The sequence below is a fragment of the Neoarius graeffei genome, chromosome 10 (genome assembly GCF_027579695.1).
Source record: "Neoarius graeffei isolate fNeoGra1 chromosome 10, fNeoGra1.pri, whole genome shotgun sequence".
NCBI lineage: Eukaryota > Metazoa > Chordata > Actinopteri > Siluriformes > Ariidae > Neoarius > Neoarius graeffei.
The window spans coordinates 82277208-82300913 of record NC_083578.1 but is presented as its reverse complement, the minus strand read 5'-3'; the positions used below and the strand labels follow the sequence as shown (position 1 = coordinate 82300913).

General features: G+C 41.0%; 1 protein-coding gene across 1 annotated transcript in view; it reads left to right on the top strand.

Annotated features, from left to right (window-relative positions):
• Window positions 1-23706, top strand: part of LOC132893357 (sodium- and chloride-dependent creatine transporter 1-like) — a 91363-nt gene that overhangs the window by 22357 nt on the left and 45300 nt on the right. The window contains exons 2-4 of the mRNA XM_060932407.1: window positions 8837-8968; window positions 12821-13085; window positions 20374-20506. Of these exons, the coding sequence (XP_060788390.1) occupies window positions 8837-8968; window positions 12821-13085; window positions 20374-20506 (530 nt within the window). The remainder of the gene's footprint in view (window positions 1-8836; window positions 8969-12820; window positions 13086-20373; window positions 20507-23706) is intronic.

Genomic DNA, 23706 nt, shown 5'->3' with positions numbered 1-23706 from the left:
AAATCCCATTGAGCATCTGTGGCAAGACTTGAAAATTGCTGTTCACAGACGCTCTCCATCCAATCTGGCTGAGCTTGAGCTATTTTGCAAAGAAGAATGGGCAAAAATTTCAGTGTCTAGATGTGCAAAGCTGGTAGAGACATACCACAAAAGACTTGCAGCTGTAATTGCAGCAAAAGGTGGCGCTACAGAGTATTGACACATGGGGGCTGAATACTAATGCACACCACATTTTTCAGATTTTTATTTGTTTAAAATTTTGAAGGCCATTTATCATTTTTGTTTCACTTCACAATTATGTGCTACTCTGTGTTGGTTTATCACATAAAATCTCAATAAAAAACTTTTAAGTTCGTGGTTGTAAGGTGGAAAAATGTGAAAAAGTTCAAGGGGTATGAATACTTTTTCAAGGCACTGTATATAATTCTGGAGTTGGGGTGATGGAATGTTGCTGATCTATGTTTCTTATTGATGTGATACGTTCTTGCTCCTTCTGCTTTCTCTTTTTATTGTGTGAAATGGTGTAAGATATAATCTCGCCTCTTATAACAACTTTCAGTGTCTCCCATAATGTGGATGGGGATATTGAATCTGACTTGTTGAATATCAAAAACTCATCTATTGCCTCAGATATTAGTTTGCAAAATTGATTGTCTGCCAGCAGGGCTGTGTTTAATCTCCAGGGATTACGCCGTGATAGGTTCTGAGAGAATAAGAGATCAAGAGTCACTGGTGCATGATCTGACTCTACAATGGCAATATACTCGGCTTTCTTTACAGCAGGAAGAAGAGTTTTGTCAATAAAGAAATAATCTATTCTACTGTGTGTATGGTGAACATGTGAAAAGTATGAAAATTCCTTCTTGCGTGGATAGAGAAACCTCCTGTCTCATCTCATCTCATCTCATTATCTCTAGCCGCTTTATCCTGTTCTACAGGGTCGCAGGCAAGCTGGAGCCTATCCCAGCTGACTACGGGCGAAAGGCGGGGTACACCCTGGACAAGTCGCCAGGTCATCACAGGGCTGACACATAGACACAGACAACCATTCACACTCACACTCACATCTATGGTCAATTTAGAGTCACCAGTTAACCTAACCTGCATGTCTTTGGACTGTGGGGGAAACCGGAGCACCCGGAGGAAACCCACGCGGACACGGGGAGAACATGCAAACTCCGCACAGAAAGGCCCTCGCCGGCCACGGGGCTCGAACCCGGACCTTCTTGCTGTGAGGCGACAGCGCTAACCACTACACCACCGTGCCGCCCACATCCTGTCTCATCCAAGAATTCACAAAGAGTGCTAAAGTTGTGCTAAAGTTTTAGGACTGGAGCGATCCATAGCTGGGTCCATCACAGTATTCAAATCTCCAGCAATAATGAGTTTATGTGAGTATAGATTTGGTATGAGAGTGGTAAGTTTAATAATGAAACTAACATCATCCCAATTAGGGACATAATATACTTACAAGTACGACTGAGGTGTTAAAGAGAGACCCTGATACTATTACAAATCGCCCTTGAGGATCTGAGATTGTTTGCGCTGGAGTAAACAATATTTACCTCCGCCAAGGAGGTTATGTTTTTGGTAGCGTTTGTCTGTTTGTTTGTTTGTCTGTTAGCAACATTACGGAAAAAGTTATGAACGGATTGCTCTGAAATTTTTTCCAGAGGTGTGACTGGGTACAAGTAACAATCCATTAAATTTTGGCGGTGATCCGGATCACCTTCTGGATCCCGGATTTTTTTAAAGGATTCTCGGCGGAGGTCTGCGCTCTCCGAGTGCTTTTCTAGTTTTTTATGGATTAATATTGCTGCCCCATGTGCTTTAGTTTTGAAGTTAGAATGGAAACTCTGTCCAACCCAATTCTTTCTGAGCCTTACTTGATCAGCATTTTTTAAATGTGTTTCTTGTAAAAATACAATTTCTGCTTTTAGCCTTTTTAAGTGGGAAAAGATTTTTGCTCTTTTATTTGGCCCATTGAGACCTTTTAACATTCCAAGTTATAAAACGAGTGGATGATACACCTATTTCAGCCTTGGCATTATTTATAGTTATATTGTCAGTCATGTTATATGGGGGGGATGAAATGAAAGTAATACTAGTAACAGTAATAATGAGTGTGTGCCCCATAACATTTTTCAGTATCCCCCAAAAATAAAAGCATCAAATAAAACATACTCAAATCCCCCTCGGCAGTATAATCCCATTCATTACAAAATAAACCATCAGTTGCATCAGTAGATAATCCCGTCCCAACCTTAAACAAAACACACAACTTTCCTATGCCTGCCTCCCAAACATAGGCAGACCGCAGGCTCCCTCCATCTAAATCCTGAATCTTCTGGTGCATCCTAAACTTAATGCTACCATATATGGAAAGCCTCTGACCATTCACCAGTTACATTCTGAAGCAATGTAGTTAACAAAAAAAAAAGAAAAAAACACCAATAAATCGAATCGAGTTAGCCTCAATGCACAAAGGTAAACAAAAGTCCTCAGTTGTCATTAGCTACGTTGATCGTGGACATTTAAGGTAAAGACTATCCTCTAATGAAGTAGTTTAATATGTGAGTCCAAATCCGAGCGGATAACCAACAACTAGTCACTGCTATCACTTAAAACATTAATAGGAAAAACGCTGATCAGATAAAACAACTAAGTATTTATACAATCATTTCTTTTAAACTAGTAGATTAGGCACAATACAGATTTACCTCAAGGTGAATGATTTACCATAATCAGTCCATGTGAAGCAAAGTCCGTATGACATCGTTAGCAGCAAGCTAGCTGGCTGGCTCCACACTCGGGGCTAGCTGCGCTCCATCGTCCAAACAGAGCCAGGTTAGTCTTGACTGTCTAGAGCCATGACCTGTCGACTGTAGAACGCCTTTGCCTCCTCTGGTGTGTCGAATTTGAAGGTATTTCCCTCGAAGGTAACTCGCAGGGTAGCAGGATAAAGAAGCTGGAATTTTACCCCCTTCGCTTACAGGGCTTGTTTGATGTTGTTGAATTCTGCACGTCTCCTCGATAGACTGGTGCTGAAATCGGGGTATATTCTCAGGGTAGAATTCTGGTATGTCACTTGATGCTGTCTAGCCCATCTCAGCAGTCGTTCTTTTTCTTGGAATCGGTGGAAGCGTACCACAAATGGTCTCGGAGAAAGTCCTCCTTTTTCCGGCTTTTTGCCCACTCTATGCGCTCTCTCTAGAATAGGGGCAGACTCAAATAACTTCTTACCTGTTATCTCCATAAGCATGGCCGACATGAATGTAACAGTGTCCTCATCCCTCTCACTGTTTTCTGGAACATATCAGTCCTTAAATTGGTTCTGCGTGAACGATTTTCTAAATCATCAATGCTATCCAGGAGTGCAGCATTCTGTGTTCACAGGGACTTGATAGCTGCTTCAGCTGCATATATCTTATCAAAGTTCTCCCCTGCCAGGGATTCCGTTGCGGTCAGGCGGGTTTGAAAGGAGTCCACCGTCTCTTTTAGGGCGTTCATCAAAGCCTGTAACGGCCCAACTGACTCCTGAATGAGAACAGAAACGTCTTCTTTGAGACTGGCGCATTGCTTGGACAGTTCTTCCACCAGCTGATGCATAGTAATTCCTTCATCTTTGGAAGAGCGTTCATTAGCAGTGGAAGCCATGACTGTTAGCTTGTTAGCAATTGTGTTTCTCATTGTAAGAGAGGTTTGTTTTTGTCTAGAGGAAGTCTTCATAAGCTCGTAGCTCTATAAAACACTCAGCTTGTTAAATTACTTCGATTCTGATATGTTCAGGTAAATTTATATATAGTTACACGTAAATTTGGTCAGAGCTCCTCACTCTTGCTGCCTACTCCATCATGGCCGAAACTGGAGGAGTCGGACATTCTGTCAGCATGGTGGAGCGTGCGGCCTGCTAGCTCAGCTGCACTGTCCGGTATACTGGGGTTCAGCCACGTCTCCGAAAAGATCAGAAAGCAGCAGTCTTTTAACCTCCTGTTCGTAGTGATGTCCAGTCGGAGCTCGTCCATTTTATTGGCGAGTGAGCTGGTGTTTGCAAGAAAAGCACTTGGCAGAGGGGTTTTGTAAGGAGCAGCTCTTAATTTAGCTAGCGTGCCCACACCCTATTATTATTATTATTATTATTCAGTAACTACAGTGACACTGATAGAACAGGGATTTCTATTAGTCAGTGAGGAATTAAGTCTCGACCCACTTATGAGTCGTGGATGTTTTCAGGGTTTAACTGGACCCACATGCAAAAACCAAAGCATTTTTAACAGTTCTTTAAAGTTTGAGAATGTAGTAGAGTACGTACATAAATGGTTCCAAAAATTGAGTCAAAGTTCAGTTCTTTTTTTCCTGATCCCTAAATCACCCTGAGGCAAGTGCTGGTCAGAAAAGGGATTAAAAGATTAACAGATGCTATTCTAACTGATGGCGTTTGAGGCAAAGTGCCAAAGTTAACCTCAGTGTGGTTCACGGTGTCCGAAAGCTTGAGAACAGCACAGGACACAGCAATTTGTTTTGTTTTATCTGTAATCAATTATCCTGTGCAGGGTCGCGGGGGGCAAGCTGGAGCCTATCCCAGCTAACCATGGGTAAGAGGCAGGGTACACCCTGGACAAGTCGCCAGCTCATCGCAGGGCTGACACACACATAGAGACACAAACAACCATTCACACTCACGGCCAGTTTAGAGTGGACACAGCAATGTTCTCTCTAAAATAATATTGGAATATATTATAGAGAGACATTAGGCAGGGTACGCCCTGATCAGGTCACCAGACTACCTCATGGCTAACAGAGATGAGCAACCATTCACACTCACACCTTCTGGGCAGTTTAGAGTAATCAGCTGCATATAATGGGAAGATATGTTGCCCGCGATTAAAAAAAAAAATTAAATCAATATTTTCCATAAAATGTGTTCGTAAATTCATTCATTCATTCATTATCTGTAGCCGCTTTATCCTTCTACAGGGTCGCAGGCAAGCTGGAGCCTATCCCAGCTGACTATGGGCGAAAGGCGGGGTACACCCTGGACAAGTCGCCAGGTCATCACAGGGCTGACACATAGACACAGACAACCATTCACACTCACATTCACACCTACGGTCAATTTAGAGTCACCAGTTAACCTAACCTGCATGTCTTTGGACTGTGGGGGAAACCAGAGCACCCGGAGGAAACCCACACGGACACGGGGAGAACATGCAAACTCCGCACAGAAAGGCCCTCGCCGGCCACGGGGCTCGAACCCAGGACCTTCTTGCTGTGAGGCGACAGCGCTAACCACTACACCACCGTGCCGCCGTGTTCGTAAATTATTTTTTAAAAAGCAAATTGAAAATAAATGCTGAATAAAACCCCATCTATCTTATGTAAATAAAGATACAAATGCAAACTCCACACAGAAAGGCCCCAGTTGGCCAAAGGTTTCGAACCCAGAACCCTCTTGCTGTGAGGAGACAGTGCTGACCAGTGCACCACCATGCCACCTGTCGATTTTATTATTCATTAAATAAAAAATTCTATCAGGAATAGTTTTTTTCAATGAACAAACGTTTTAAATCATTAAAAATCAAATGCTGCTTTTAAAGGAATTTGACTTGCTCTATAGTGTTTATTTTAAATCAGAAATATTTGGTCCTGTTGACGTTCTTTATTCAGCAGAAACCCTTGAGCTTATTTGAAAGTGCACTGATGCAGACTCATTCAGACCTGTCTATTAGTTTTCCCTTCATTTTCGAATCCTGTCATTTCCTGAGCAGTCACGACGCAGCCTCCGCAGTGTGCAGACTTGTAAGTGAGAGAGAAAGAAAGACAAAGGGAGAGAGACTCGATGTGTGTGTGCGTGTGTGTTGTATAAGTGTGTAAATGCAGGCCAGCAGTCATATTCTCATACATCATCCACCGGCAGTCATTTCATTGACACGCTCTTTGTTTGCAAACAAACCTGTCTCTCTCTCTCTCTCTCTCTCTCTCTCTCTCTCTCTCTGAGCCCACACTGCATATTTCCTGAGCTGCCTTTGCTCAGTGCAGCAGTCCTAACGTCACACACCGGGGTTCCCAACGTCACACTCTGTCATTATCATGACTGCGCAGCACGTTCTCGACTTTCAGCCTCTGTCTCGGCTGCTTATCAAAAGGGCTCTGTGTCAAACAATAGCGCTCGCTTTTCTGAAAGGCAAAGCTGCCTGCTCATTCACAACCCTCCCTGTTCTCAATAGTGTTCATTATGTGTTCCATGCAGTCTTGATTCTGACTTAGAAAACATGCTCATGCTAATTCACTGTAGTGCTCTGATCGCTGCACCAGCCATTTTGAAATTTCTTTATGCGATAGGGAGCAATTTGCCGTTCCCATGAGTCTGTATAGCCTGACTGTTACGCAAGGATGACACTTGACACAGTTCTCTCTCTCTCTCTGTTTTTCTCTCACCCTTTTTTTCTCATCTTAGTTCTTCTCTCTCTCAGCAGGATTTTCATTCAGTCCAACTCATCATTTGTTCTTCAGTCTGAATTAAGGCCAAGTTTACATTAGACCGTATCTGTCTCGTTTTCTTCGCGGATGCACTGTCCGTTTACATTAAAACACCTGGAAACGCCGGGAAACGGGAATCCGCCAGGGTCCACGTATTCAATCCAGATCGTGTCTGGTCCGGTGCTGTGTAAACATTGAGAATACGCGGATACGCTGTGCTGAGCTCTAGCTGGCGTCGTCATTGGACAACGTCACTGTGACATCCACCTTCCTGATTCGCTGGCGTTGGTCATGTGACGTGACTGCTGAAAAACGGCGCGGACTTCCGCCTTGTATCACCTTTCATTAAAGAGTATAAAAGTATGAAAATACTGCAAATACTGATGCAAATACTGCCCATTGTGTAGTTATGATTGTCTTTAGGCTTGCCATCCTTCCACTTGCAAGTGGTAAGTGACGCGCATGCCCGATATGCACTGGGATCACACACACAGCGGCTCAGTCCCGAATCACTGCTCGTGCGCTTCACTCGCGCGCTCTGTGAGCTGCGCAGGGCCGGAGTGCGCACCCTCCAGAGGGCACTCGCTGTTCAGAGCGGAGTGATTTGGAGCGCAGGATGCCTGCGGATCCGAGCGTATCCGTGTATTGGCGTTGCTGTATGCACGCAAATCGTGTATTGGCGTTGCTGTGTGCACGCGAATTGTTTTAAAAACGTTAATCTGATGATCCGCTGATACGGTCTAATGTAAACCCCACCTAAGGCTTATGTTGCTGCAGCTGATTGGTCCATGATTGAAGCCCATCCCCCTTTTCCTGCCTCTCATCCCCCTTTTGTCCCTCCCCCACCTTTGAATAAATTAATGAATGATTGAATAAATGAATGAATGAATGAACGAACAAATAGGCTGAGCTTCAGCTGCCACTGTCACTCGCAGATCTCTCGACTGGAGGTGTTTGAAAATGCACTTGAAAGCTCTGAAAATGAACACAGCCAAAAGGAGGATGGTGTCCTTGAACTTGCTGCCTTGAAAAGGAAACAAAGCCTGCATGCTTATGTTGTGTCATTCATAATCCCACAGTATTCATCTGAAAACACTATTTATACATTTACCTTAATACTGAATAAAATACTGACAATATAATACTGCAATAATAATAATAATAATAATAATAAAATACTTAATTCACCCCATTCACGATTCAATTTGATTCATGATATCAGGTTCAGGATTAAATTTTCTGATAGGTTTGAAAAAATATTAAATGAAGAAACTTTTATGACTAAAAAAAAATACAACATTTATTTTCCTATTCTTCATCAACCTCAAAATCATTTTCTTAAATTTAAATAAAAAAAACTTTTGTTTCATTTTCTTAATAACCAGCAGCAATTATTAAACCACATTTGCAAAGGTTGGATTAAAATATAACAGCCTATTAACCAAAATATTCCTTTTAATAAAAGTGAAAAAAAGTTATGAACATTTACACTCCCTCCATTTGCTTCTCTTTTCTTTAGCTTTCAATAGTCTGTAAAAATAGAGCTCTGATTTTTTGTTAAATCTATTTGTACAATCTCACAACAGCTCTTTCTCATTTTAGATCTGTTTTTTTTGTGTTTTTGCAGATCTGTGTTAGTGCTGTGTTACTTCTGCCGATGGTGAAGTCACATGTATTCCTCTGTGGTCTAAACAACACAATTACCACTTGGAAAAACTAAGATTACGCAACCTGATAATAATCGCGATTAATTTTTCATTACATCGATTTGAATTGTCATAAATTTGTATCTCAATTTTTGTCCCATGATATATTGTTACATGCTTACATGCAGTTATTAAAAATGGAAATGTATAAATCAAGTTATACAAGTGAATTGTATAAACCATACTTTTATGTAAGGATTAAATCACTTGGGTGCCTGCTATGACACGAAAATAATCACCCAGGTGGTATGATGTGGCCAGACACCGTTACCACTCTGAAATTGATTATTTGACAAGAATAGCACCTCCTTAAGTGCTTTATTCTTTTCCCATTGCCAACTCAGGAATGTTTTTCTCTGTGAAATAACGTTTTTTATCTGTATGTAATGAGTCTTAGATAATCTGCCACATCTGCCATACATGTTCCAGTGTAAGTTGTTACTATAGAAATGATAATGTATTTGAATTAATGCATGAATATAAACCTTACAGCCGGAACTATTGTCCGAGCTGTTGCATTAGAAAATTAATCAACGCTTTCTGACCAATCAGATTCTAGCATTTAGCAGTGCAGTGGTTTATTAAGATTAAGCCAACTGAAATGATTCAAATCTTTCTATTTCTCTTTTTTCTCTCTCTTTCCTGCACAGGCGTCTTTCTCATTCCCTATGTGTTGTTCATATTCCTCGGTGGAATTCCTGTTTTCTTTCTGGAAATTTCTCTGGGCCAGTTTATGAAGGCTGGAAGCATCGCTGTGTGGAACATCGCTCCTCTCTTTCAAGGTATGACTTCCATCTTAGCTTGCAGAACTAGATGTTGCCTCCTGAGATGATTCGAGGTCCAGTTCGATCTGAACAGTTATCCAGTTTATGACAGATGCAATACAATATAGAGGTGTTTTACTATTCAGCGAGTGATCCAATGTCTCATCTCATCTCATTATCTCTAGCCGCTTTATCCTGTTCTACAGGGTCGCAGGCAAGCTGGAGCCTATCCCAGCTGACTACGGGCGAAAGGCGGGGTACACCCTGGACAAGTCGCCAGGTCATCACAGGGCTGACACATAGACACAGACAACCATTCACACTCACATTCACACCTACGGTCAATTTAGAGTCACCAGTTAACCTAACCTGCATGTCTTTGGACTGTGGGGGGAAACCGGAGCACCCAGAGGAAACCCACGCAGACACGGGGAGAACATGCAAACTCCGCACAGAAAGGCCCTCGCCGGCCACGGGGATCGAACCCGGACCTTCTTGCTGTGAGGCGACAGTGCTAACCACTACACCACCGTGCCGCCCGTGATCCAATGTATGAAAGATAAATTTAACTCTTTAAATCTTTAACTCTGAGCTGTGTGACAGTAATGAAATCCATTTGAAGTAGAAAAATGAAAGGAAGTGCCTCCTTCATCAGCCTTTAAAATCCAGGCCATGCCTCATGCTTTAGTACTAAAAACACAGGCCACACTACTTTAATTTGTATGAAACACATATGCCACACCTCCTTAGGACTAAAAACCCAGGCCATGCCTCTTTCATTAGTACTAAAAAAAGTCACGCCTCCTTCTGTAGTGCTAAAAATACAGGCCATGCCTCATTCATTAGTACCAAAAATACAGGCCACGCCTCCTTCATTAGTGCTAAAAACACAGGCCACACCTCCTTAGGGCAAAAAACCCCAGGTCATACCGCTTTCATTACTACTAAAAACCCAGACCATGCCTCATTCATTAGTACTAAAAACACAGACCATGCCTCATTCATTAGTGCCAAAAACACAGGCCATGCCTCCTTCATTAGTACTAAAAACATAGGCCATGCCTCCTTCATTAGTACTAAAAACACAGGCCATGCCTCCTTCATTAGTGCTAAAACCAGGCCACACCTCCTTCATTAGTACTAAAAACACAGGCCATGCCTCCTTCATTAGTACTAAAAACATAGGCCATGCCTCCTTCATTAGTACTAAAAACACAGGCCACGCCTCCTTCATTAGTGCTAAAACCAGGCCACACCTCCTTCATTAGTACTAAAAACACAGGCCATGCCTCCTTCATTAGTACTAAAAACACAGGCCACGCCTCCTTCATTAGTGCTAAAACCAGGCCACACCTCCTTCATTAGGACTAAAAACATAGGCCATGCCTCCTTCATTAGTACTAAAAACACAGGCCACGCCTCCTTCATTAGTGCTAAAAACACAGGCCACACTACTTTAATTTGCATGAAACACATAGGCCACACCTCCGTAGGACTAAAAACCCAGGCCATGTCTCTTTCATTAGTACTAAAGAAAAAGGCCACACCTTCTTCTTTAGTGCTAAAAACACAGGCCATGCCTCATTCATTAGTACTAAAAATACAGGCCATGCCTCCTTCATTAGTGCTAAAAACACAGGCCACACCTCCTTAGGGCAAAAACCCCCAGGTCATACCGCTTTCATTACTACTAAAAACCCAGACCATGCCTCATTCATTAGTATTCAAAACTCAAACAATGCATCATTCATTAGTCCTAAAACCCCAGGCCATGTCTCATTAATTAGGACGAAGAACACAGGCCACGCCTCCTTCATTAGTGCTAAAAACACAGGCCACGCCTGCTTCATTAGTGCTAAAAACACAGGCCACACTACTTTAATTTGTATGAAACACATATGCCACACCTCCTTAGGACTAAAAACCCAGGCCATGCCTCTTTCATTAGTACTAAAAAAAGTCACGCCTCCTTCTGTAGTGCTAAAAATACAGGCCATGCCTCATTCATTAGTACCAAAAATACAGGCCACGCCTCCTTCATTAGTGCTAAAAACACAGGCCACACCTCCTTAGGGCAAAAAAACCCAGGTCATACCGCTTTCATTACTACTAAAAACCCAGACCATGCCTCATTCATTAGTACTAAAAACACAGACCATGCCTCATTCATTAGTGCCAAAAACACAGGCCATGCCTCCTTCATTAGTACTAAAAACATAGGCCATGCCTCCTTCATTAGTACTAAAAACACAGGCCATGCCTCCTTCATTAGTGCTAAAACCAGGCCACACCTCCTTCATTAGTACTAAAAACACAGGCCATGCCTCCTTCATTAGTACTAAAAACACAGGCCACGCCTCCTTCATTAGTGCTAAAACCAGGCCACACCTCCTTCATTAGTACTAAAAACACAGGCCATGCCTCCTTCATTAGTACTAAAAACACAGGCCACGCCTCCTTCATTAGTGCTAAAACCAGGCCACACCTCCTTCATTAGGACTAAAAACATAGGCCATGCCTCCTTCATTAGTACTAAAAACACAGGCCACGCCTCCTTCATTAGTGCTAAAAACACAGGCCACACTACTTTAATTTGCATGAAACACATAGGCCACACCTCCGTAGGACTAAAAACCCAGGCCATGTCTCTTTCATTAGTACTAAAGAAAAAGGCCACACCTTCTTCTTTAGTGCTAAAAACACAGGCCATGCCTCATTCATTAGTACTAAAAATACAGGCCATGCCTCCTTCATTAGTGCTAAAAACACAGGCCACACCTCCTTAGGGCAAAAACCCCCAGGTCATACCGCTTTCATTACTACTAAAAACCCAGACCATGCCTCATTCATTAGTATTCAAAACTCAAACAATGCATCATTCATTAGTCCTAAAACCCCAGGCCATGTCTCATTAATTAGGACGAAGAACACAGGCCACGCCTCCTTCATTAGTGCTAAAAACACAGGCCACGCCTGCTTCATTAGTGCTAAAAACACAGGCCACACTACTTTAATTTGTATGAAACACATAGGCCACACCTCCTTAGGACTAAAAACCCAGGCCATGCCTCTTTCATTAGTACTAAAAAAAAAAAAAGGTCATGCCTCCTTCTTTAGTGCTAAAAACACAGGCCATGCCTTGTTCAATAGTACTAAAAATACAGGCCACGCCTCCTTCATTAGTACTAAAAACACAGGCCACGCCTCCTCCATTAGTGATAAAAACACAGGCCACACCTCCTTAGGGCAAAAAAAAACAGGTCATACCGCTTTCATTTCTACTAAAAACCCAGACCATGCCTCATTCATTAGTATTCAAAACTCAAACAATGCCTCATTCATTAGTACTAAAATCCCAGGCCATGTCTCATTGATTAGGATGAAGAACACAGGCCATGCCTCCTTCATTAGTACTAAAAACACAGGCCATGCCTCCTTCATTAGTACTAAAAACACAGGCCACGCCTCCTTCATTAGGACTAAAAACACAGGCTATGTCTCATTAACTAGAACGAAGAACACAGGCCACCCCATCCTCACTGGGAAAGACGGTTACAACATCACAACAACAGACCTGTAGCTGACTGGACATTAAAACCTATTCAAGTGCTTAATTTCTGCTTCTTGCACTTTGTTAGCACTTCAAAGTTAAATATCAGAATACATATTGTGTATTGTGAAAATATCTAGAATCATGATGTAATATATTTTGCTGTTTCTATCTTTATCAATGCAGAAATGAATGTGAGTTCAGTTCTGAATGCTGTTTTGAATCAATGTGGCCGTATTATATTTGTTGAGACGCATGCAGTTTGTAAAAACCTGAAAGTAAAATTTCTCCCTGTTCCACTTTTATACTGTGTGTCTCAGGACTCGGCTATGCTTCGACGGTTATAGTGTTCTTCTGCAACACCTACTACATCATGGTCTTGGCATGGAGTTTCTATTACCTCCTCCAGTCCTTCACTAAGACACTGCCCTGGTCCACCTGCACCAACTACTGGAACACAGAGAACTGTATCGAGACCTTCCGCCACGACGCCTGCAAGAATGGAACCATCAGCAACTACACCTTCATGAACAAGACCTGTGAGGAGTTAGAGAACGCCACGTCTCCTATCATTGAATTTTGGGAGTAAGTTTATTTCTTTTAATTTGCATTTTATCTCAGTGTTTCTTTGTAATCGGTCAATGGAGATTTTTAATGTGATTCAGTGTAATGATGCTGCTAGGCCCTAGAAAATAAACCTTAGATTTTACACAGCAGATTGGTGATGGAGATGTTCCACTTGGTTGTTAGCTCAACATCTCTAGTTTCACAGAAAACAAACTCTCTTCTGCTTAAATAACCGAAACCTAATATACACATGAAAGAGTGCTTGTGTGTTTTGGTTTGTCCCTCTGCATAAATTCTGAAAGTTTCTACATAGAGCCAGGCTTCCCTATCAGACAGTGTGCTACGGTAGGTACGTCCCTTTTAATTAGTTACACTTTCAGTGGTAAAAAAGAGATTAAAACTAGAACCGTTCAGGGATCTTTGGTTTGTCCTTCTGAGAAAAAATCTGTAAATATTCTACGATGTGAGACAGGGTTCCACATATGTCCCCTTTAAGAAGCTACTCCTTAAAGGTTAGTTTTAAACTTTAGGGGAATGTGTAAAGGTTCTATGTAGAACTCTAGAACAGAGAACCTCCCTCTCAGACAGGGTTCTGAGTAGGTCCCTTTAGGAAAGCTATGCTTTACAAAAACAACCAAAGAGGTTAAATCAAGCTCTTATGAGTTTTGTGGTCAGTCCCTCTGAGTAAAGGTTCTAGGTAGAACTCTACAACAGAGAGTTTTCCTGTCAGAGAGGGTTCCAACCAAGTCCATTTTAGGAAGCTACACTTTAAAAAGTGGTTAAATCTAGAACCTTCAACTGTTGTTGTTGGTCCTTCTGAGCTAATCCTTTACATAGAACACAACAATTTTCAATAGTTATCAGTTACGATTCAGAGTAGATTTTCTTTAGAAAGCTATGCTTTTATTAAAAAAAAAAATTAAATCTAGAACCCTAAAACTCCCACGTAGAACCCAACATCAAGTCAGTTTATTTTATTTGTATAGAGCTTTTAACAACAGACATTGTCGCAAAGCAGCTTTACATAAAAATAAAGACTTTAAACATGAGCTCCCTGATAAATGTATTTATCCCTAATGAGCAAGCCTGAGGCAACGGGTGACAAGGAATGACACCATGAGGAAGAAACCTTGAGAGGAACCAGACTCACAGTGGAACCCATCTTCATCTGGGTGATAACAGAAAGTGTGGTTATAAATAACTTGACATCAGTTTCCTGTTCAAAAAAGGTACCTAGTAAAACCTCTCCAGAGACCAGGCTTTGTGATGTTGATGAGAATCGGTGTATTTCAGACGCAACGTTGATCTCAGGGCGTGTTAGCACCAAGCAGAGATTGTTTTTAAAGGTGCAAGTGTTTGGCTTTTTTAAATAGCAAAGGAAGAGTCACTGAACTGAACACGAGTTTCTAAAATCACTCAACTTTCCTGGCAAATGTGTGAAAATGTTTTTCAAATAGAATAAACAAATAGCAAGAGCAGCAGTGTACAGTAATAACACTTCTGTGTCTTCTGGATGGATGCCACCCAGTGAGTTGCTTTAAAGAAAACGACTGCCTCCGCTTGTTTATGCTGTGATGATAAGTAGAAATTCCACAGCCAAATGAAGTAAGGGTAAATCAAATGAATAATCACAACTGCTTCCTTTTCCTGTAAAATGTATTTAGATTGATTAGAAAGCTAACATATGCAGTACTGTGGGTTCAAATTAACTGAATGTAGAAACACTAGTTGACTTAAAACATAAAGTATAAGGGATAATGTACAGCGAGCCAGTCATTATCATGAAATAAACCCTGATAGGGTGATGCGGGACTTGATGCACGTCTTGAATCAACCTAAAGGGGTTTATTTCGCAATAATGACTGACTTGCTGTACATTATCCCTTATACTTAAAACCTCAAGTCATTACACTTATTACACATTACGCTTAGTACACAGCTGCTTCTGAAAGAAATCAATAATCTGACATAAAATGTTGATTGAAAAATGATTGATTGCTTCTGCTAATGACATGATCCATACAGTACCAGTCAAAAGTTTGGACACACCTTCTAATTCAGTGTTTTTTATTTATTTTTATGAATTAAAAGTCACTTCATGTCTTAAAGTAATGATGGACTGTCGTTTTTCTTTACTTAGTTTAGCGGTTCTTGATATAATATGGATTACTACAGTTATGGTGTTGAATAGGGCTATTTACTGTATGTTTATTATTTACTATTTACTGTTTGATCTCAAATGCATTAAGAAGGCAAGAAACTCGTCCACTAGTCAACTTTTGATGAGGCACAGCTGTTAATTGAAAAGCATTCCAGGTGACTACCTCATGAAACTGGTTAAGATAATGCCAATAGTGTGCAAAGTGTCAAGGTAAACGCTGGATACGTTAAATATGTTCCAGATGTTGTTTCATAGTTTTTATGTCTTCAGTGTTATTCTACAATGTAGAAAATGGTCAAAATACAGAAAAACCTATGATTGAGTAGAATGAGTATGAATATCCAAACTTTTGACTGTTTCTATAGCAACGGTCTGTTATTTCTGTATAATGCCGTAATTGACCAATCAGAATCAAGTATTCAAGTGAACCATGTAATAAAGAACTCTAACGACCAAGCAGTTTCACTGAACTAAAACTGTTTTATGCCCTGTTTCTGAGGTAGGAAAAAAACAAAGACATAGAGGATATTACACGGTGGTACGAAGATACATAGTTTATCTTTGAGTCGTGAATGTATATCACGAGTGACCAGAGTGAACGAATTAAATATTTTTCAATATGAAAACTTCTTTCAAATTCATATCTTTGTACCACCATGTAATGTTGTGTGGACACATCCACAAAACATATGCAAGTTAATCACAAGAATTTTAATTGTGAACCAGATCGCCATTTTGATAACGTGTCTAGTCAGTGGGAAGACATTGGGAGTGACATCATCGGATTGAAATATCGGGGATTATTATACATACAGGACACTTTTTCCATGGAATAAAAACGTGTTCTATTCCCTTCTAGCGGGTTTCATTCATTTGGTTTGATAGCATACCGTACAATATTGTTAGCATATCACTTATCTTACGTGTATTACATCACTCTACCCAATGGAGAATAAGCGTTGAATATGGTTTACAATATTGCATGGTTGTCAAGATAACATGACATCACATGTTAGAGCAGATGTGAATATTCAATGAGAGTTTTCTGCTGCGCAGAAGCATTTCTTTGTTCGCCAGGAAAGAGAAAGATGCGTTGAACACTTGAAAGGCTACCAAAACTTCATTAGGTATTCTTCATGCATATTTACAAGAGAAAAACAGGAGTTTTTGGAGTTATAATATGTATAACTATAATTGTTCCCATGAATGTGTATGGATAATAATAATATTGGCTGGCTTTTTTTTGCGGTATATCAAATATATTCCATTCAGCTACTCTTCTTCGACTCGTTCAATATCATGCTAGCTGAATGGAATATATCTGATATACCACTCAATGTGGGCGGCAAGGTGGTGTAGTGGTTAGCGCTGTCACCTCACAGCAAGAAGGTCCGGGTTCGAGCCCCGTGGCTGGCGAGGGCCTTTCTGTGTGGAGTTTGCATGTTTTCCCCGTGTCCGCGTGGGTTTCCTCCGGGTGCTCCGGTTTCCCCCACAGTCCAAAGACATGCAGGTTAGGTTAACTGGTGACTCTAAATTGACCGTAGGTGTGAATGTGAGTGTGAATGGTTGTCTGTGTCTATGCCCATGTTTACATTAGACCGTATCAGCGGATCATCAGATTAACGTTTTTAAAACGATTAGTGTGCACACAGCAACACCAATACACGATTTGCGTGCACACAGCAACACCAATACACGGATACGCTCGGCTCCGCAGGCACCCTGCGCTCCAAATCACTCCGCCCTGAACAGCGAGTGCCCTCTGGAGGGTGCGCACTCCGGCCCTGCGCAGCTCACAGAGCGCGCGAGTGAAGCACATAAGCAATGATTCGGGACTGAGCCGCTGTGTGTGTGATCCCAGCGCATATCACTTACCACTTGCAAGTGGAAGGATGGCAAGCCTAAAGACAATCATAACTACACAAAGGGCAGTATTTGCATCAGTATTTGCAGTATTTTCATACTTTTATACTCTTTAATGAAAGGTGATACAAGGCGGAAGTCCGCGCCGTTTTTCAGCAGTCGCGTCACATGACCAACGCCAGCGAATCAGGAAGGTGGATGTCACAGTGACGTTGTCCAATGACGACGCCAGCTAGAGCTCAGCACAGCGTATCCGCGTGTCTCAATGTTTACACAGCACCGGAGCTGACACGATCTGGATTGAATACGTGGGCCCTGGCGGATTCCCGTTTCCCGGCGTTTCCAGGCGTTTTAATGTAAACGGACAGTGCATCCGCGAAGAAAACGAGACAGATACGGTCTAATGTAAACTTGGCCTATGTGTCAGCCCTGTGATGACCTGGCGACTTGTCCAGGGTGTACCCCGCCTTTTGCCCGTAGTCAGCTGGGATAGGCTCCAGCTTGCCTGCGACCCTGTAGAACAGGATAAAGCGGCTAGAGATAATGAGATGAGATGAGATGAGATACCACTCAATGCCAGCCAATATTTAACAGTTATTCCACAAAATCGAGTCACTCATGAGTTGATAGCTGATGAGGCGCGGAGCACTGAGTTGGCTATAAGCTGTGTATGATGAGATTGAGTGGAATAACTGTTTTATTATATCCACATTCACTGGATTTTGAGAAACAGCATTTTTATTTTAATTTTTTTTAAAATTTGATCAATAAAAACTTTATACAAAATGTCCAACAAAATAATTTACGCTTAGAATGTAAACAAACCAACAAAATGACAGTAGCAATTTGTGAAAATGCTATAATAATAATTCTTGAAAAATGAAAAAGATATGTTCTTACCATCAAATATTTTCATTCCATATTTTGTTGCTTTTTTGTGTTTTTTGGGGTTTTGTTTTTGAGTAGAGTTTTTATTTCATCCACATTTGGTTCAGCAACACGCTCCACCATTTTGTTTTTCTCTATTTATGGTATATGAGCTGATAGTCTAGAAGTACTGTAGAGTAGCCAATCAGGGCATGAAATTGCTCATATCCAGTGAATGTGGATAGAATAATATTTAAATATGTCACTCAGCTCTGCGATGAAGTTCGTATTAAAAATGCAAGTTTTTCAACACAAGAAGATAAACTTCATATCTTCAAGCCAATGTGTGATTTTCTTTTTATGTAGACACATTCACAAATAAAAAGTACTGAAATTTATCAAAACAATTCATTGATTTTTCGATTACGTTCATTATGTCATATATTAAATATAGTTAGTTTTTTCTTTTTTTATCAGACATCTAGTTTTTAGGTTTGTTTACCTGACATGTTTCGACGTACGACTGTCGTCTTCCTCAGAGTGTCACCGGATGTTGTTGGTGACGCATCTTTTATCAGCTGATGTTTCCGAAGGCGTGGCCTTCCTGTCTGGTTTGACAGGTCAGTCATGCCTTCTACTGTCTGTTCGTCCCCTGCAAGATGGCACTCCAGGTATGGGAGAGCATGTATGCTCCCTCATCCCGGTTGATGGTCCTCGGGCTTCGCTTACGCTTAATAAACATCAGCGCTGGATCAGGGAGGCCATGGAGATCCGTAAGCGAAGCCCGAGGACCATCAACCGGGATGAGGGAGCATACATGCTCTCCCATACCTGGAGTGCCATCTTGCAGGGGACGAACAGACAGTAGAAGGCGTGACCGACCTGTCAAACCAGACAGGAAGGCCACGCCTTCGGAAACATCAGCTGATAAAAGATGCGTCACCAACAACATCCGGTGACACTCTGAGGAAGACGACAGTCGTACGTCGAAACATGTCAGGTAAACAAACCTAAAAACTAGATGTCTGATAAAAAAAGAAAAAACTAACTATAATTCATTGATTTCTTCAAAAGTGACATATAGAGATATATGTCCTGGTTTTGGTTCTCCATGTCCTGGATGTAGCTCATATGAAAAATACGAGTGGCATATTTCCCAGTAAAACACTTGTGTCCATATAATACATAGAAATATTTTTACTTGAGCTTTTTGTGCACAATACTGGGATCATCAGCACTTTCATAACCTGGACCAAAATCTAAACATTTAAAAATCGGAATGTTTTAAAGTCTGAATGTTCTATCCCGGCGGCACGATGGTGTCGTGGTTAGCACTGTCGCCTCACAGCAAGAAGGTTCTGGGTTCGAGCCCAGTGGCTGACAGGGGCCTTTCTGTGTGGAGTTTGCGTGTTCTCCCCGTGTCTGCGTGGGTTTCTTCCAGGTGCTCCGGTTTCCCCCACAGTCCAAAGACATGCAGGTTAGGCTAATTGGTGTCTCTAAATTGACCATGAGTATGAATGGTTGCTTGTCTCTATGTGTCAACCCTGCGATGATCTGGCGACTTGTCCAGAGTGTACCTCACCTCTCTCCCATAGTCAGCTGGGATAGGCTCCAGCTTGCCTGCGACCCTGCACAGGATAAGCAGCTATGGATAATGGATGAATGTTCTATCCCTGTCGCTCTTTTGGTGAATTAGGTACATTTTACAGATATTCTTCTATAGACGTCTTGGACATTTCCTTTACTGGCTCCCTGCTTATGAACATAAATATTGCGATGCATCAGAATTTTTCCTCACCAACTGTCATCTCTGGCTTACTCATTAAAAGATCTAAATTTAAATCTACATCCTGATTTCTCTACAGCTGCTTTCTGACATTCTCAGCTGTCGAAAGCACTATACAAATAAAATTTATATTGAATTTTACACTCTGTGATGCAGCATGTGCTAAACTTGGAGACGTTGCAGTAGCTTGGTGTGTCTCAGAGGAAGCATGTGTTAGCTCTCATAGTCAGAAAAAAGGCTATTATTCCTCATCTACTATCAAATGTACACATTCTGTATGTGTTGTATGTCTCTTCTAACTAGAAAGGTGGACACAGTACAGTACTTTTAAAGTGTTGACCATTGACCTTTAATTTCCAGGTCAAAGATACATATTAAAGGTACAAAAATAATGCTATCACCAGAGCAACAAGAAAACATACAGCACCCTTTTGTGTCTGACGGTGTAGCTGTCGTATTATAGGGAAGCATTAGGAAAATATAGTTTAAAAATTGTTTCAGAGCTGATTTACAGCTTCTGTTTTCTGAGAAACAGGATGTGTGGACATTTGTTAATTTTTTAGTTAGGATGTGTGAGCGTATGAGTCTTGCATTGTTTCAGGCAGCGTTCTCTGTCCCTCATTCTGCAGGAATAAGGTGCTGCGTATCTCCAAAGGCCTGGACGATATAGGCCAGATTAACTGGGCAATGGTTCTGTGTCTGATGGCTGTCTGGGTGTTGGTTTACTTCTGCGTATGGAAGGGAGTAAAGTCGACAGGAAAGGTACAGACCCGTGTAAAGTCTGTTTTTCTCTCTCTCAGACACACACACACACACACACACACACACACACACACACACACACACACACAGAGGCAGCTTGGCGAGGCCACTGATCCCTGCTGCAGTTATGACTCCAGGTAAAAAACGAGCAATCACGTGGAGACAGTGACAAGCTGATTAAAAGCAGCACTCACTGTATCCTGCTCCCTTGTTCTCTATGTCTAGCTCTCTTGCTTTATTTTCTTTTCTTTTCTCTTTTTTGCCTATTTGTGTTGTGCTGCAAACACAGATCTGCATCTTACACGATTCTGAATGTATGATTAGGCATATCAGGTGAAATTTCAAATTCAGTCAAAGTTGTGTGAAATTGCTCTTATTGAATTCAGAACTGAATGCAGAACAGCATACTTTTTACAGAATTAAAATATATTTATCTGTTCTTGAGAATATTACAAATCAAAGATTGAAAAAACGGCTTCATTTTTAGAAAACTGCCGTAATATTCTGTACGAGGATCACATGGTCCAAAATGGGCCTCGTTAACCAATGAGATCAAATGTTTTTTCTTAATAACTTTTTTTTATTTTTCAAGATATTTACATGGAAATTGGCAGGCATATAGATGGTTGTATACTGAATACAAAGTTTGAAAAATTAGTAAAAAATACATTATGCAAATTAATATTTAATTAGTATTAATTATGATAAGTAGGTCAAACGTTAAATTGGTAAACTCAATAAAAAAGTAATGGAAGATTATTTCTAATACCTTCTTTGTGCTCTGTAGGCCTTTGTATTTCTTAAAAGTAGGGCCTACTACTGTTTATATTAAATAATATAAATGATAATATTCACAGCTTTCAAGGTGAACCTCGAAAAAATTGCGTGATCCACATCCAATAAACAATTCACATTAACTGAATTGAAATTGACACTAGTGTTTCTGACTTCCGACTTTTTTAAATATCATTCCGACCACTAAGATCTCAATAATTCATCAAAACAGTGACAGTTATATTCTAAAATAGTTATTTATTTACATGAATCAGTTTGATTTGAAACAATAAGTAGATAAAGCTATGAAAACTCACTTCAAAATCTCCTGTGAATCATAACATCAAAACTAGCAAATGGGAAATTTTGCTGAATACTTCATCAGAAACAGTGAGAGCGAGAGAACATCCCTATAAAAGTTATTTGATTGATATTCATGAGTAATCCAGTCGGAAACCGATCAGAAGAGAGAGAGAGAGAGAGAGAGAGAGAGAGAGCTTGACCGCTTTCCCGTGACTCAAAAAGCACCGGCAGTTTCCCGACGTCACGCAAGCAGAGAGTGAACTCTGTTGTACCAACTTCAACCTGTTGTTACTCCCAAAGTATTGAACAGATCTTAACGAGATAAATTTCTTTGGAAAGCAGAGATTATAAGCTTTTTAATGATAGTATTCACAATAGAAAATATTCAAGAGTTAAGCAATGACAAGTTTATAAACTTAGATGAGCGTCTGCATGCACAATTTTCACACCACGGCCAGCAGAAGTCTGATATGCCTACTATGGGAATGTTATGGGGGTGAGATCACATGAATCCTCACCGTCAGAATGTGTGGAGTTTATTTCTGGTGTCTCATACAGCCACCCTCCATCCCCCACGCATTTTACAACCACTTGCTTATGTTTCACATACCATCAGCTTAAAATCAGCCTCAACAAAGAAACAGACAGTCAAATATTTCCAGTTAAGGAATGGAAATTGCCATTTAAAATCCCTCTAAAATAGGTGCCAGCCGCCGATTTCTCCTATTTGTCATTTTAAAAGAAGTAGTTTGAGCTCACAAAGCTCCCTGGGCCTGCATTCCCATGCCATAAGCTCGTGTCCCAGTGAGCTAATTGGCTTTTTTCCAGAATCTGATTAAATGAAACGAGGCCCTGAAACAAAGCATCAGATTAGCCTACATCTCACAGATCAGGTGGGATAGAAAGTAGAGTTTATTTACTGTTTATTTATTTACAAAGTGCTGAGGAATATTTTTAGTTCTTGTCACCCTCAAAGTATACTATAAGGCCAAAAGTATGTGGACACCTGACCATCACATCTATATGTGGTTCTTCATCAAACTGTTGCCACAAAGTTTTAAGCACACTGTAATTTCATTTCACTGGAACTAAGAGGCCCGAACCTGTTCCAGCATGACGTGCACAAAGTGAGGTCCAAGCGCGACATGGTTTGCCAAGTTTAGTGAACACCTGAACACCTTTGGGATGAATTGATACACTGACTGTGCACCAGGCTTCCTTTCCCGATGTCAAGGCCTGACCTCATTAATGCTCTGGTGGCTGAATGAACACAAATCCCCAGAGCCACACTCCAAACTCGAGTAGAAAGCCTTCCCAGAAGAGTGAAGGTTATTATAACAGTAAAGGGGGACTAAATCTGGAATGGGAATAGGTGTGATGGGCAGGTGTCCACAAACTTTTGCCAATATTGTGTATGTAAGAAGCATTATTTAGCTTTTGTGGGGGTTTATTTCATTAACTCGAACCCCAGTGTTGTGGCCTGTGGTACTGTAGTGAGTAAGAGTTATAATGCAGTAATGATTCCAAGGAATCCAGTAACACAATAGGACAAGGCCATGAATGAAAGTTTCCCACATTCAGTCCAAACCTACCGTATTTAGATGCAGTAAGGGATTAGACATAGAGCAACCCAAATGAAAATTAGGATTCAGCCGGACTGTGCATTGGAGCTTCTGTAATATAATGTGTGTAAAGCTTAGTTCAAGATCAGGCTATATCAGTGACCGTTGTGGGTGGGTAACTAAAAACGAATCTGAAACAGTGAAGCCTTCTTTTCCTTGCTTATGAAAGACATCGTTTTTTCACCTACTGATAAATACAACTGCTGTAATTTCTACTTGGTTGTTATTTGATTTTTTGCTCCAGAGAGACTTATTGAAGTTCTGTCTCTCATAGAAGAGGCATATAATCACATCTTTGTTGAGTCATTGTTCCACCTCTACAACGAGTGTCAGGATTCATTAGAAGGCAGCACGGTTCAAAGCCTCAAAGTCTCTGTACTATGATCACATGAAAAAGCAAGAACACAGGGCCAATATATTACACAGAAACTTATTCACAGGAGGGGACTGGGGACCTGGTGAGTTCAGTGTGTGAAGTGTCTGTCCTGAATAGCGGCCCTG